The sequence below is a fragment of the Erinaceus europaeus genome, chromosome 10 (assembly GCF_950295315.1).
Source record: "Erinaceus europaeus chromosome 10, mEriEur2.1, whole genome shotgun sequence".
Lineage (NCBI taxonomy): Eukaryota > Metazoa > Chordata > Mammalia > Eulipotyphla > Erinaceidae > Erinaceus > Erinaceus europaeus.
This window is the reverse complement of record NC_080171.1, coordinates 109,925,465-109,942,208: the sequence shown is the minus strand read 5'-3', so window position 1 is coordinate 109,942,208 and position 16,744 is coordinate 109,925,465. Positions and strand designations below refer to the sequence as shown.

The following is a 16,744-nucleotide window of genomic DNA, read 5'->3' as shown; positions in this document are numbered from 1 at the left end:
GACAAAATAATATTTTCAATAGTCATAACTACCATTATTTCCACATTACTCATCAGGAAATTGGGATTTGAAGAGATTAACTTTTTTTCTCTAAGATAATTATATCCAGTAATTAAAAGTATGCAAATTAGAAGTCCAGTGATCCTTTGTGAATTCCTTTTTTTTCAATGACATCTTATCTCTTATCTCAGAGATCTTAAAATAAAATTATAAACCTCTGACCTCACAGGGATGCACAGTAGAGATTTAACATTTGTCTTTTAAAATATCAAAACTCCTTTTTGTAAGCAGTGTTAGTCATATTTTGAAATGAAGAATTTATGTTAGAATACATCTTAAGACAGATTATTTCAAACCTAAAATCACAAATAGCTAAAAGGCATATTGAAGGTCACATCTTGATGCTAACATGAATTTGTGATGGCACCAGAGACCATGAGCCCACATGATCCTTATTACCAATTCTTTCTTATCACTTTAGAACCTACTAATGGTATTGATAAGCAAAATGAACGGGGAATTGGCAGGTTCCCAGAGCTAAAATGATACTTTTTTTTTAGAGGGATTTCAATTTTATTATTTTTTTATTTTTAAATGTTTAAATATTTATTTATTCCCTTTTCTTGTTGTTTTATTGTTGTAGTTCTTGTTGTTGTTAATGTCATCATTGTTGGATAGGACAGAGAGAAATGGAGAGAGGAGGGGAAGACAGAGAGGGGGAGAGAAAGATAGACACCTGCAGACCTGCTTCACCACCTGTGAATCAATTACCCTACAGGTGGGTAGCTGGGGGCTTGAACCGGGATCCTTCTGTGGGTCCTTACGCTCTGCACCTTGTGCGCTTTATCCGCTGCGCCACCACCGGACTGCCTAAAATGATATATTTTTGTTACAGATATTTGTTATAGTAAAATAATTCTGCCCACCCCAGAGTAAAAAAATGGTTACATTATATTATAAGGTCATATAATTCCTCTCAGTAACTCATCAAAATTAAAGATGATTATTTTTATTTCTACTTGACATGTGAAAAAAATTTTTTTGGAAATACATTTATAGCATGTGAAAGGTTCTAGAATCACAGATTCCAGTAAAATTTTCACACATAGATAGAATATAGTTAAATAAAAATAAAAATTATTAGATACTTTTTCTTAGTATTGCATAAAACATTCAATTCTGATGCCTTAACATTAATGATTATTGAGCTTATGTCAAAGTAGAGTGATCCAGATATGCAATAATAGGGAGAGACTTTTTATTTTAGGCTCTGTAACAACTAGTAGAGAAATGGTTAGAAAATTCTAAATGAAACCTGAATTTTTGTTAGTAATATTATACCAATATTAAGGTGTTATTTCCCTTATTTTGACATATGTATAACTGTAATTAAGATGTTACTATTGGAGAAGCAGAGAGGGAATTTTTGAACTGTACTTCTTAGAAACTCATCTCTAAATCTGAGATTATTTCAAAACAGTAATTTTGCCGCGTGGTGGCCCATCTGGTTAAATGCACACATTACATTGTGCAATGACCCAGGTTCAATTCCCCAGTCCCCACCTGCAGGGAGAAAGCTTCAGGAGTGGTAAAGCAGGGCTGCAGGTGTCTCTCTGTCTTTCTCTTTCTCTATACGCCCCTTCTGGCTATCTCTATTAAATAAAAATAAAGTTTTGTTTTTTTTTTTAAAAGGTTAAAATTAAAAAAAAAAAATCAAAAGTTATTTTAGGATTCCACTCAAATATTTAAATTAATCAAATTCAGAGAAACATTAAGTAGAATGGTGGTGGCTAAGGACTGAAATATAGCAAATGAGGAGTTAGTGTTTCATGGGGTTAGTTTTCTGTTTGAGCTGATAAGAAATTCTGGAGGTGGATGTGGTGATGAACAATGTGACTATACTGAACCTAGTACTCAAAAATGCTAAAATGATACATTTTTGTTACAGATATTTGTCATAGTAAAATAATTCTGCCCACCCCAGAGTAAAGAAATGGATCGGTTATATTAAGGTCATATACTTCCTCGCACTAACTCATCAGAGTTGAGGATGACTATTTTTATTTCTACTTGACATGTGAAAATAATAATTTCCCTGAGGTCAGATACATAACAAGAAAGGTAACAAGATTTGGCCAGAATCAGTTCTCTTACATCTACTCTGAATAAGACTGACTTATTAATAATAATTAATAATATTATTATTAATTAATAATAATAATCTGTGTCAGTTCTGAACTTATTCTACAGTCACTGTTGTTTCATGGAGGACTTTCCTTCCTCTTTCATGGGATACTTATCCTTTCAATTATTAGCAAAAGAATAAATGGACCTTTGGTTCTAATATTCTGTCCTCAGTCTATGCATTCATATCTGTTTGGAAAATACCAAAGTACCATATAGTCAAATAATCAATTACATCACATTAAAAAAGAGACAAACATTAGCTTAGTAAGCATCTATGGAGTCATTTCAGTAATAAGTCCAGTGCTGAGATGATGTCATGCTGATAGATATCTCTCCTGCGTCAAACTTATTCCACTCAAGGATAAGTGTTTCAGCACTGTACCAGACTGCTTGTATTTACTGAATGATAAGTAGATGAACTTGTGCTTCTAATATAAATTGGCATAGGAAGAACCAAATCATTTTGCTCCCTAATTTTATTACTGTTAAATGAAGGATTATTAGATAAACATCCTTGCATTCTGGAGTAGAACATAAATATAAAACATTTCAAAATAACCCTATATTTTATGTTTTGACTATAGGTTCCACAAAATTGGTAGAATTTACATAGTTTTAACATTTAATAGAATATTTCATAATTTCTGTATATATATGTGTATCTGTGAGTCCACACAGCACTAAAATCAAGAATGTGTGATTCCACTACTATCAGGACCTAATTTTTCATCCTTTATTTTCAGATATGCATGTACACACATACACACATACACACACAAACACACACACACACACACACACACACACACACTTTAAATATCCGTAAAATTTTTCTCATTTAGTGGTGATCTCATGTGATTCTGGGGTTTAAACATGGGGCCTTGCTCATGGTAAGGCTGACACTCAACCTGGTGGACTATTGTTAAGTCTTGACAGAAGATTCAGAATGGACAAACTACATCTGTGGATTCTCATTTTTTTTTTTTTTTTTGCCTTTAGAATATGAATCAAACAGGTCATTGAGTGGGGTGAGATTTTCTGGGATGCTGTGCCATCGCTGAGAATAACTCAGGTTGTTATAGATCATGAAAACATTACTCATCTGAGAAAATATGTTAAGAATTTGATGAAGAGTCAATGTTATTAGAACTGAAGAGAGTTTACCTGGTAGGGTTATGGATTGTCAGACGTGCAGCCCAAATTTGAGTTCCAGCACCACGGCACCTGGGAATGCTCTGGTGCTGTATTCCCCTCTCTTTCTCATTATCTAACTGAATGAAAAAAACCTAACAGTGTTAAAATCATGCATGTTCACACACACACACACACACACACACACACACACACACTGATAGCAAATTTTTTTAAAAAGGCATTGTAAAGGGTTGAGCAGTAACGCAGCAGTTTAAGCGCACACTGCACAAATCACAGGGACTGGGTAATGATCTCGATTTGAGCCCCTGGCTCCCCACCTGCTGGGGGGTCACTTCACAGGCAGTGAAGCAGGTCTGCAGGTGTCTATCTTTCTCTCCCCCCCTCTGTCTTCCCTCCTCTCTTGATCTCTGTCCTATCCAACAACAACAGTGGCAATGGCAACAATAACAATAACAACAACAAGGTAACAAAATGAGAAAAATGGCTCCAGGAGCAGTGAATTGGTAGTACAGGTACTGAGCCCCAGCGATAGCCCTGGAGGCAAAAAAGGCACTGTAAAGCTTCAAGGACACAACTTGATCTGTGACACTAAAATGGCTGAGAACAGAATGGGCTGAGTGAAATCCTGGTTTATGGTCAGCTGTTGTAGGACTTGTTCTAGACTCTTATGGATTGCTGCTGCGCTGGAAGGGAGAGAAGCCAGGAGGAGTATGAGTGGCATGAGTGCATTTTGGAGGCAGAGATAACAGGGATTACTTAGAGTTGTGATCTTCCAGCCTAACTTCAAACACGATTGATGTGCAAGTGCAAATACTTAGTAGAAATTTGGGGGACATGCTTCACTAGCAGGGAGTAACTAAAACCATTCCCACTGAAGTCCATCCATCTTATTTTCACATAAAAGTACAGACAGAGCACTTCAGTAAACTTAGTTAATGAGAGGCTTGACAGGAAGGAGTAGAGAAGATACCTATCTGAAGCATGCTTTGAGTGTTAAAGTTTCTGCGATGTTTTCTAAATTTTCTCAGGTGTATGTACATGCTGAATAGTGGTTCTCCTACCTTCAAGGATCCTTCTTATTTACCTATACTTTAACTTTGCTTTTGTAAATTGAGTTTTTATAAGCCATTTTTTAATTTAATAATTGTCAACAAATCTGTTGGATAAGAGGGGCACTATTCCACACAATTCCCACCACCAGAGCTCTGCATCCCATCCCATCCATTGGAAGCTTTCCTATTCTTTATCCCTCTGAGAGTATGGACCTAGGATCATTATGGGGTGAAAAAGGTGGAAGGTCTGGCTTGTGTAATTGCTTCCCCACTGGACATGGGCATTGGCAGCTTGATTATACTCTTTCTGTCTTTCCCTAGTGGGGCAGGGCTCTGGAGAAGTGAGATTCCAGGACACATTGGTGAGGTCATCTGCCCAGGGAAATCAGGTTGGCATCATAGTAGCAGCTGCAATTTGGTGACTGAAAAGCATTAAGATATATATAAAAAAAAGTTTAATAATCAGGAACTTAAAGGTAAGAATATGGCAGATGAAACTTGTGGTCTCCCTTTTAGAAAAGGCTAGTAGGTTTATTTTAGGTATATTTTAAGGCCCCATGACTTTACCAATTTTTACTTGAGCCTGACAGCTAATGTGCAGGTGGGCTGAAGGTATTGTCTGGGGAGATGGTGTCAGAGTTGGACATAAGACTAGAAAACTGCATCAGGGCAAAGAGTAGCTCCCATATATGAGAAAAGCATATAAATACCATTAACTGTAACCCCCAGTGATCTGATCTGAGTTTTGAGCATGTGAGGGTAATCTGTCACCCTATTGACTGGTAGGGTTGATTCGACTGATCTGTCTGGCTAGGTGTCCCCTTCCTCCCTCACCACTCCATGTGTGTCCCTCCAGAAGCTGCAGCCTTGGTGAATAGAGATAGATCGGGGTCTTTGGTCGAGGGTGTATGCATGGCTGAGCTCCCCTCATAAAACCTCCGAATAAGCTCTCAGGTTGAGTTTTGAGCTACAACACTATCCGGATTCCTTGTAGCCATCAAATTCTAGGATGGAGGGTTCTTACTGTCCATCCTGTGAGTTATCATTGTGATTTATTATCCAGGACAGAGACGGTTCCTGTGAATACCTTGGCTGCTTGGAGATTAGAGCAAAGGTTTAGAGGATGAGCAACTTTCTGATAGCAAGTCATTGAGGGTAGGTGGTTGATGTTCTGTTTAATAGTGCCATTGAAATTTAAACTACCCTGCAAATAAGAATAACTTAGACCAGGGTGAGTAACTCAGACACAGAGGAGAGGCTGGCATATTCCTGTTTAAATATTATCAGTCCTTCTTCTTCTTCTTCTTCTTCTTCTTCTTCTTCTTCTTCTTCTTCTTCTTCTTCTTCTTCTTCTTCTTCTTCTTCTTCTTCTTCTTCTCCTTCTTCTTCTCCTTCTCCTCCTTCTCCTCCTCCTCCTCCTCCTTCTTCTTCTCCTCCTCCTCCTTCTCTTCCTCCTTCCTCCTCCTCCTCTTCTTCTCTTCCTTCTTCCTCCTCCTCCTCCTCTTCTTTTTCTCTTCCTCCTCCTCCTCTCCCTCTCCCCTCCCCCTCCCTCTCCCCTCCCCCAACCCCTCCTCCTCTTCCTTCTTCTTTGCCCCCAGGGTTATCGCTGGGGCTCGATTCATATCCACTGCTCCTGGAGGACATCTTTTTTTGTTTCTTCACCATTGCTGTTATTGTTGCTATTATTGTTGTTGTTGCTGCTGGATCAGACACAGAGAAATTGCAAGAGGAGGGGAAGACAGAGAGGGAGAGTGAAAGACACCTAAAGACCTGCTTCACTGATTGTGAAGCAACGCCCCTACCGGTGGGAAACCAGGAGCTCGAACTGGAATTCTTGAGCTCATGCTTGTGCTTTGCGCTATGTTCGATTAACAGGTGTGCTACCCCCAACCCCCTACCAAAGCATCTTTAAAGCTGGCAGTCATCTGCATATTAACAAAGTGGAATGTCTGTTGCACATAGGCATATCAGATAATGACATGAAGCTGATATTTTGCACTCCCTGAACCCTTCCTCTGTCTTCTCTCAGGGCTTTCCAGGAAACTCAAATGCAGACAGCGTGGTGCACTGCAGACTCCAGCCTCCCTTGGAAGCCAGGTTCCTTCGCTTCCTGCCTTTAGCCTGGAACCCCAAGGGCAGGATTGGGATGAGAATTGAAGTGTATGGATGCATATACAGTGAGTGGTGTTTATTTCCAAAGTGAAATCAATGTTCACAAGTCATGTTAGAAAAAGCAAACGGAAAACCTAACGAAATACTTGTTTATGTGAAACCTGTTTTTTTACAATGGAAAGTTTTGATTTTCTGTCTTTATTGATTTTATGGTTAAATTCAGAAGCGTTTCTGAACTAAGTCATACAATTTTAGATTCCTAGAGTTTAGCAGAGTGGGTGCTTTACACTAATTGCTTCATAACATCAACAGGGTTCAAACAGCAGCCGTAATTTACTCTGACTGGTGGTACTCTTTCCTGACATTGAGATGACCTTCGTTGGGACACAGATGGCTCGGGTGCAGATGTCCTGGTCTTCCATAGAGTTCATGATGATTTTATTCCCCCTATACTTTTCTCTACTTACATCCCCATGGAACTTTTCTTTGCACAGTGTATTTTCACTTCATTTTTGCTTTCATGTGTGAAACATCATTTACATAAAATGGCTTCTCTCTCTTTTTTTTTTTTTTTACCTCCACTGATAATTAACATAGCAAAGCGGGCAACCAATGTGAGCAAACACATAAGGGTAAGAGTATTCAAAGAAAAGTATGGGGGAAGGCAAGTGGGGGTGCACCTGGTTAAGTACAGGAAGTACCACGCACAACAACCTAGGTTCAAGCCCCCAGCCTCCACCTGCAGGGGGAAAGCTTCATGAATAGTGACACAGTGCTGCAGGTGTCTCTCTGTCTCTCTTTCTCTCTCTATCTCTCCCTCTCAACTTATCTCTCTTCTACCAAATAAAATAAAGTTATAAAGAAAAGTATGAGGAATCAATTCTATAGTTGCCGTTTTGAAAATCTGCAATATACTGGTTGGCATTCCTTAAACTAAAATGAAAGGAAAACTAATTAAAATAATCTTCTGGAATACTGGAAAAAAACCAAAATAATATATCACATAGAGACAGCTTATGAGGCTGAGATTTGTTCAGGATTGTTCCTTCAGACTTACAAGCATTAGTTTTGTAGGAAAGTGAAATTCTTATATTTGCTACATGCAGAATGTCTAATGTACCATATTCTTCTTCCTGCATTTCCTCATTTCACGCCTTTACCAGCTGGAAGAAGTTAGCATAGTAGTAACTTCACTTCTTCTAAGGAAGAAGAAACTGAAACTTAAAGAAATTAAGGTGTTGTGGTCTGGAAGGTGGCACAATGGCTAAGTCACTAGATTCTCAAGCATGAGGTCCTGAGTTCAATCCCTAGCAGCACATGTATCAGAGTGATGTCTGGTTCTTTCTCTCTCCTTTCTCATTAATAAGTAATAATAATTTAAAAAAGAAATTAGGGTGTTTTCAAGAGCGACTACATGTCAGCTTTAGTATTTAAAATCTTTTTTTTAATTTGGCATTCATCACTACTATACTATTTAGACATCTGCTTCTTTAGTCCCTCACTTTTCAATTAAGAATTTTGAAATCATTGACTTTCTTTGTTAATATTTTCTAAGAAGGGGTGGGGATACAGCATAATGGATATGCAACGGCTTTCATACCTGAGGCACCAGAGGTCTCAGTTTCAATTCCCCCATACCACCGTAAGCCAGAACTGAGCAGTGCTTTGGAAAAGAAGAAGGAGAAAGAGGAGGGGGAGCGAGAGGGGGAGGAAGAAGTGGAGGAGGAGGAGGAGAAAGAAAAAAAATTATGAGAAGTGACAAATTTGCAAACAGCTGAATAATATTGTAACATGATTGTTGGGGCATGGGGAATCAAGTGATCAGTTATTTGGACTGAAAAAGAAAGTTTAAGGGCCAGGCTGGTTGAGCACACACATCACAGTGGGCAAGGACCCAAGTTCAAGCCCCTGGTCCCCACCTGCAGGGGGAAAGCTTCATGAGTGGTGAAGCAGGGCTGCAGGTGTCTCTGTCTCCCTTTCTATCTCTCCCTTGCCTCTCATTTTCTCTGTGTCTCTATCCAATAATAAATTAATTAAATAAAAAAAATTCTAAAAAAAAGAAAAGAAAAGCTTAGAACACTAAGTTTTCAAAATGAATGTCAGGAGTAGTGAAAAGTAGGAGATATGTAGGCTACCTAGAGTAGAATTTGGAGTTCTGTTGGTTTGGGGATGGGGAGGGATAGTCATGGGTAATGGGCGGTGTAGCGAGTTTTTGAAGAGCAGCATTATCACCTCCATTTTGGTAATCCCATCGACTATGAGTGGTTTGTGAATGTGAAGCTTACTCATGCAACCTCATTCTAGAATCAAGGTTCACATTCAGCCTCAGCTTCATCTTCCTTCTAGTGCAGCAATTATCTTAGTTTTCTAACCTGTCTCTGCTTTCTAGAATTTATGGTTTACTGAAACGTTTTGAAGAGATAGTGCTACTTTGCTATCAACTCCCCTCCCCATTAGTAATTTTCTTTTTCTTTTTTTAATATTTATTTGTTTTCCATTTTGTTGCCCTTGTTTTTTTTATTGTTGTTGTTGTTATTGATGTCGTCGTTGTTAGATAGGACAGAGAGAAATGGAGAGAGGAGGGGAAAACAGAGAGGGGGAGAGAAAGACAGACACCTGCAGACCTGCTTCACCGCTTGTGAAGCGACTTCCCTGCAGGTGGGGAGCCGGGGGCTCAAACTGGGATCCTTACGCCAGTCCTTGTGCTTTGCACCATGTGCCCTTAACCCACTGCGCTACCACCTGACTCCGCCATTGGTAATTTTTTTTCCTCTTCTCTCTTTCTATCTTTCTCTTTCTTCTCTTCTCCTTACCTTTCTCCCTTTCTTTCTGTCTTTCTGTTTCTTGAGTCTCTGAATATTGAATGTGCTCATGGCTGCCACAGCCGGGATGCCTAATAGTTACTCTTTGATCCCATGAAATTAGCGTCTCTTTCTCCCATTACTCTGGAAACAGCTTCAGGTTCAGTGACTTCAAAGCTTAGCAAGCTCTTTGATGGGGATTTGCCATTAGCTTGATGTTCTTTGTGAGGACTTATTACTCCAGTTCCTTGGGATCAGTACAAGAAAGATTAAAGCTTCATGTCTGGTCCCCAGAAAAAGACAGTTGATTGTGCAGTTGGAACCTATGTGCATTTTAAATTCAGTAAACATAAGTTGTTGATCACAAGGGGATCTTAGATAAAAATGTAGAAAGACAATAATTACCACTACTAGTAACATAGCATAAAGAATGTCCTATAATGATAGTGGCTCTGATCATCTTTATTTCTGTTACTAATAGGAGCAATCTGCAAAGGATAGCAGTTTGTGTTCTTTTTCATAGCTATTTAATGTGCTATGGATTCTAGCCAGAGGGATCATTATTACCTTTCTTTTTCATATTTATTTTCAGTGATCTGTTTAAGTTGAGAAAATGCCCAGCTTGATTATCTTAGTATGTAATGTCTCTTAGAGGCAAATTATCTTTTCAGTTTTTTTGTTTGTTTGTTTCATTTTCATTGATATCCACTACTCCTATAAACATGCATGTTCATGACTTCTTGGCTTGGCATGTGTATTTCCTGTACCTGAAGATCCTTTTCCTATTTCTAGGATTGGGACAGAGTAGAGATAGATCATCAGAATCTCCTGTGAATCTCTCCATTGCTCCACCATGTTTTATAGTTTCTCTCCTGTCTCCTATAATCTCATCCATCTACATTCTATACCCCCCCCACACACTCTTTCGAAGATTTGTGTTTTACTCTAATAATATTTCTCTTTGGATGTTTATTCACTTTTGTGAACTTTTTAAAATTTATTTTATTTCTTAAACATTATTTTATTTTATTTTAATGAGAGGGGCAAAGGGAGAGGGAGAGAGAGAGACGCGAGAGCTCATGGTTGAACCTGGGGCCTCAGAGTCTCAGGCATGACACTTCTTCTACATAACCATTGTACTATCTCTCTAGCCCCATTTTTTTTTTTTTTGCCAACTTTTATTAACTGTCTTATCAATTCCAAATTAATGACATGATGCAGGTCTCCTCTTCTGGACACTGGAAAATTCTCCCAATTTCATCCTTCACTTAGCTCTTCATTGTTGTTAAGTTGCCTTTTTTTTTTAATTTGGGGAAATGTTGATTTATGAGACTGTCACAGGGGTGCAGTTTCTTATCTTCTCATTTCAGATGACAGCACAGCTCACCCTCCATAAATTGACAACTTCCTCTATCATAGATGTCCTCAACCTGTTTATAAGGGCCTCCCTTGAAGGTTCTTGGATCTTTTGCAATAGACCATAGTCATAAAGTCTTACTCTATGATTTCCTTTTCTTTGTTTACTAAGTCCCACATATGAGTGCCATCACCAGTATTTGACTTACTTGTTCTGTCTTATTTCATTTAACATGATTTATTCAAGTTCTACCCAGCTGGTATCAAGTAGAAAATTTCATTGTTTCTTGTAGCTGAGCAGTATTTTCATGAGTATATATCCCATAATTATCAACTTTAGCATATGAAGTAGGACAATGTCATAACTTTGCATCAAGTGGACTTTAATTTTATCCTATTTCATTTAATTTGCACTGAATTTGTTACACAAGTGCTCACTGATTTATTTTAACCACTTCCCAAGTTAAAGATATTAGCAAGTAATTTCACCTAAAGGAGTGCAGTTAAGAATTTCACTTGAGATGGAGCCCCAGTGACACAGTCGGTTAGCACACGGTACTTACACAGGATTTCACTTGAGAAACATGTAAGTGCATATCTAATAAAGTATAGCAGGACAAGCAACATTGGGTTGAGTTATTGCAACTAAGTTAATTTAGACATATAATAATAAATTTGGTGGGTTTCTTATCATTTGTTATCAGAATGTGAAGCTCGTAATGACCTGTGGTATCTAAAGAATCACAGAATTGGACAATAGAACCCATAAAAAGAGAGAGAGAGAGAGATGGTCTCTCTCAGTGACATTGTTCTCAGACAAATACATATAATTCCTCAAGTCCCAGATTGCTTCCTGAGCAGGCTTACTACCCATCACCACCATCACCCATTCTTTTTCCAGTATCCCTTGTCTCAGTTCATGATTCAGTTATTCATCAAGAACTTTATCTAAGGAGCATAAGAGTCACCCTTGACACATCTGTGTTCCTGTCCCTCCAAGGAATACCACATTTTAAATACTCCATTTCCAAATCCTATCCAAAATCATTTGAATTCTTTCTAGCTCAGTTCACCCACACAATGCAAATCTAGACTCACTTGGTTTATAGCAATCACTTTCTTAATTTAGACCTCCATGTTTATACTCATTAGTACACTATAGTTTCCACACTGCAGCTAAATTACTTGGGAAAAATGCATCTTTAGTATAATCGTTTGCCTGTTTATAAGCTTTAGTAGCATTCCTTTGCTTCCAACATAATTTTCATAGGTTTGTCAAGCACTATATGATTGATAGTCTCTTATTTTATTTTAACCTGAGCACTGCTCCGTTCTGGCTTATGTTGGTACAGGGGATTGAACCTGGGGCTTTGTAGCCTCAGGCATCGGAGTCTTTTTGCATCACCATGACGCTCTCTCTCTCTTCCCATGACTGATATTTATCTCACACTCTGCCAATCCCTGTCCTACAATCCACTTGCCTATTTTTTTTAATTGGTTTCTTGGGTCAACAACCCCTCTTCTGCTTTTCACATGTGGTTTACCTGCTTCGAAAACTTTTTTTTTTTTTGCCTGTCTATATGCATCTTGCCACCTGAGTCACTACTTAAATGTCTCTTATTCAGAGAAACCAGTGTTTATCACTAATCTCATTGCATCAGAGGTTTGGTTTAATTAGTACTGAAATCTCAGACTGACCCCTATGTTGGAATTTGCTAATTTCTTGTCGCTGAGATAGCTGTAGTTGTCAGTGCCATTTGGGATAGAATTTCCATGTACTTTGCCCTCTAGCACGGGCAGAAGGTCAATGCCAAGGAGCTCAGAGTAAGCTGGTAAGGCTAGAGCAACCCTGACTAAAGCAACATAGATTCCCCACTCTCTCTACTGAAGTCCAGTTGATGTTTTTTGAATAAATGTTTCTAGATTTCTGTTATGTCTTTGATCAGTTTGTAGACTACCAAAATGGTTGCTTTTGACAAAATTTTTTTTCAGTATCATAGTTGCTTTGGTAGATAGGATTTTCCAAGCTCCTCATTTTCCCAGTTTATTATTAATCTTCAGTTATGGTACAATTATTTAAAAAATGCACATTAGATATATAGATATAAATATGTAAATTCTGGTGTTTTTTAACTCATTTGTATTGATTAAGATCTCCATGGATTACTTTCTTTTTTGCCTCAAATACTTTCTTTAGTATTTCTTACGTTGTGCATTTTCTGGTAATTTTTTTCAGCTTTTGTAGAGCTGAAGAAAACATCCATATTTTGCCTTCATTTTTGAAAGTATGAAATCTAGATTGGAATATTTAAAAAAAATTATTTATAAAATGGAAATATTGACAAGACCATAGGATAAGAGGCATACCACACAGATCCCTCCACCAGAGCTTGGAATACTTTTAACATATATATCTTTTATTTTCTCATTTGTATATTTTCCAGGAAAGAAGTCTTCACTCATCAGTATCTGTGCTCTTCTGCTTGTAAAACCTCTCCCTGCCCCCCTTTCACTCCCCTTAATTTACTTCTGATGTGATTTGGTTTTATTTCTTTTTAATTCCTTTTCTTTGTTTATTTATTTGTTCATTTGTTTATGGGTTATTTAGATCTTTAGGATCACAGTGTACAGATTTAGAAAGTTTAAGCCATCCTTTCTATGATTTTTTTAACTTCTCTTTTTAATGTCCTCAAAGGACTCTAAAAAATAAATAAGAAATCAATAACATATTTCAGACTATTTATTTATTTGTCATACACCTAATTGATGTCTTATTTATTTTTTAGGTTATTTGTACCTAATCTTAGAATATTCTAATTTCAGCACCTTCAACTTTTCTAGTCTCTTCTGCACTGTTTCATTTGCCATTCCAGTAGCACTATTTAGTTATTTCCTGCCACTGAAATAGAATGCTTCTGAAACTCTGTCTAGTGCTAATGAGTGCTGGATTGCTGGTTGGACGGGCGCACCTGCAATTGTTGTATATGTGTGGGTGCTGGTTCCAGCTAACATTTTCTTGTAATATTTTTGACAAGCTTCAATGGGCTTGCATTTACTGATCAATACTTTGCTGAATGCTCAAGAAGCGTGTGTTGCAAATTACTATTCTTTTTTTCTGTCCATCTTTCTTCTCTCCATACTTCTTTGTGGATATGAGACTGAACTCTGTTTCCTAAATTTTACCTCACTTTCTCCTTGGCTTGGAAACTGAAAAACCTCTAAGACTGATTCAGGAAATTGGGGGACTCAGATGTTTGTCTCTTTTGTCTAGAATATGATATTTATGTCTAATCATACTTTTTAAATCTTTTTAAAATTTTCTCTCTTTATTTATTTATTGGGTAGAGACAGCCAGAAATTGAGAGGAATGGAGAGGTAGAGAGGAATAGAGAGACAGAGAGACACCTTCAACACTGCTTCACCATTCATGAAACTTTCTCCCTGTAGGTGGGGGCCCGGGGCTTGAACCTGGGTCCTTGTGTATTGTAGCATGTACTCTCAACCAGGTGCACCATCACCTGGTCTGCCAATCCTATTTTTTTTTTTTGAAAAATCTGCTGCCTTTGCAAATAATGTTTAAGAATTTAGCACTAAGTCTTTTAAAAATCATATTTATGAACCTGCCAATTTTGTTTTTAAACATTTGAGTTGGTACATTAACATTTGTGTGATATTTTAGAAAATTGATTCTCTTTAATGAGACCTATAATTGAGTTTTCAATCTAAATTTTCCTGCTGTAATAATCTTTTATCATAATGTGTATTTTTATTTATCACATGGGTTTAGCTGAAAGGTTTCTGGATTAACAATGCAGCTCATTTTTCTAACCATGATTGACTACTTCCTAATGCCTATTTACAAATCTTATGTGAAGGGTATTGTATAATTGGTGCGATCTAGAGTATCTTGTTTTTTGCATTCTTGCTTTCAAAACACTTTCATCAAGCAAGAGACCTTCTTTTTAATTATTTAAAAAAATTAGTTTTGATTTCTTCTTTGGGGTTACATTGACTGACAAATCTGTAAGTGTTTTGAAGTAGAATTTTCACCTCCATAAAAAGCATTGCATCTCTCCCTCACCACAGACACTTCTACATCTCTCCAACAAATTCCAATGGGTCATTTTTCCACCTGCTGCCCCTCCTTCACTGCTTTGTTGACTTGAGTTCTGTTAGGTCCTTATTGGACTTTGCTTATTTTTCTGCCCTCCCCCTCTCCATGGACCAGGCTGATAACTTAGCAGGAGAACATATTTCATTCCTATTCCAACTACTCTGCTCTTTCCTGAGCATCCTAGTTTCCTTAGCAACCCTTATTGTGACTTGAGGATGCTAAGTTGAAATGAGTTCTTTCCTCATACAAGTGAGAAATTCTGAGAGCACTTGTCAGATCAGGAAAGGCTGAAGTGTATCTGTCCCAGTCCCTGTTCTATGCCTGCACCTAGCACTGTGTGTGACATATAGTAGGTGCTGCTTCAGTGTTAACTAAAAATGGATATGTACCCATGGAGTGCAGGGCATTAGTTCAAGAAGATGATACGGGGAAATAATCTTTTGATAATGAATCTTAATCAAGTCAAAACAAAAAATTTTTGAAAGATGTCCTTATTTTCCCTTTTGCTGCCCTTGTTTTTTATTGCTGTTATAGTTATTTTTATTATTGTCATTGATGTCATTGTTGGATAGGACAGAGAGAAATGGAAAGAGAAAGAGAAGGGGAAGACAGAGAGGAGGAGAGAAAGACACCTGCAGACCTGCTTCATGGCCTGTGAAGTGGCTCCCCTGCAGGTGGGGAGTCAGGGGCTCAAACTGGGATCCTTAGCGCTGGTCCTTGTGCTTTGCACCACACGCGCTTAACCCGCTGTGCTACCTTCGACTCCTGTCAAAACAAAATCTTATCAAAGCAGAATTTGAACCAATGTGAAACTATATTAAAACTTACCCCTTATTTTATATAAAGAACCGCATAACCAGGAATAAAACCATTGATAGATTCTTACCTATGAAATAAATTTTCACGGGTATGCATAGTGGTCTGGTAGATCACACAGTGGATGAATTGTTGAATTCTCTCCAGCATGACGCCCTGAATTTAAGTTCTGGCATTGCATTACTCTGGTTCTCTCTCTCTTTCTCTCTCTCTCTCTCTCTCACTAATAAATAAATAACACTTTAAAAACAAAGACCAAAGTCACCTGAAGTGAAGCATATTAAATTGTGCCATAGACAGGTCAACAAAATAATTAAATTTGCTATTTCCTGTGGAAGATAGGACTTTCTTTTTTTTAATTTATTTTTTATTTAAGAAAGGATAAATTAACAAAACCATAGGGTAGGAGGAGTACAACTCCACACAATTCCCACCTATTTTAAATCAAAAAAGGGTGGCAAAATGTCTGGGCTTTAGTTTGCTACTATCATGGAATTTATAGACAGTCAGCCAGGCTAAGGACTTATTTTGCGTTTGACAGAATTGTTTTTAATTATGCATATTAATTATTCAATGAAGGATAATATTTCACTTACACAATTTGGAGACAGAATTACTTACATATTTTCTACTACACACATGAATCAATATACAAATTAAAAAAATAACCATAAGAGGAATGATAAATAATATTTTGAGTTGAGAACGTAAACATTCAAGTATAGACAGTTTAACTGAACTAAATAAAAATTAAAGCAAGTATAAATTAACTAATTTTTTGAGAATTATTTATTTTTGAGAGAGAAAAACAGAACATCACTCTGGTATATATGGTACTGGGGATTGAACTTGAGGCATTATAGTTACAAATCTTATACTCTGCCACTGTGCCAACTCTCAGAGACCTGAGATACAATTTTTTTTTAATTTGAGGAGCCAAAATTTAGGCAAAGTAAGCACTATAATATTGTTAGCTTGAAAGACTTAAGTTCCATAATTTCAGACTTTTTGTACACTTATGTTTATTACACAAATATTTTCCAAAAACAATTACATCTTTGCATTTTACTACTGAAATGTGAAAAAATATAAGCTTTTCTTCTGGATAATATAAATTGATTTGGTTACTACTCTATCTTCAGTTGCTTTTG

The 16,744-nt window shown here is 37.4% G+C and overlaps 1 protein-coding gene across 1 annotated transcript in view; it reads left to right on the top strand.

Annotated features, from left to right (window-relative positions):
- The window catches only part of LOC103128953 (contactin-associated protein-like 3), a 180,214-nt gene that overhangs the window by 69,058 nt on the left and 94,412 nt on the right, over positions 1-16,744 (top strand). The window contains exon 4 of the mRNA XM_016184982.2: positions 6,424-6,571. Coding sequence (XP_016040468.2) covers positions 6,424-6,571 — 148 coding nt within the window. The remainder of the gene's footprint in view (positions 1-6,423; positions 6,572-16,744) is intronic.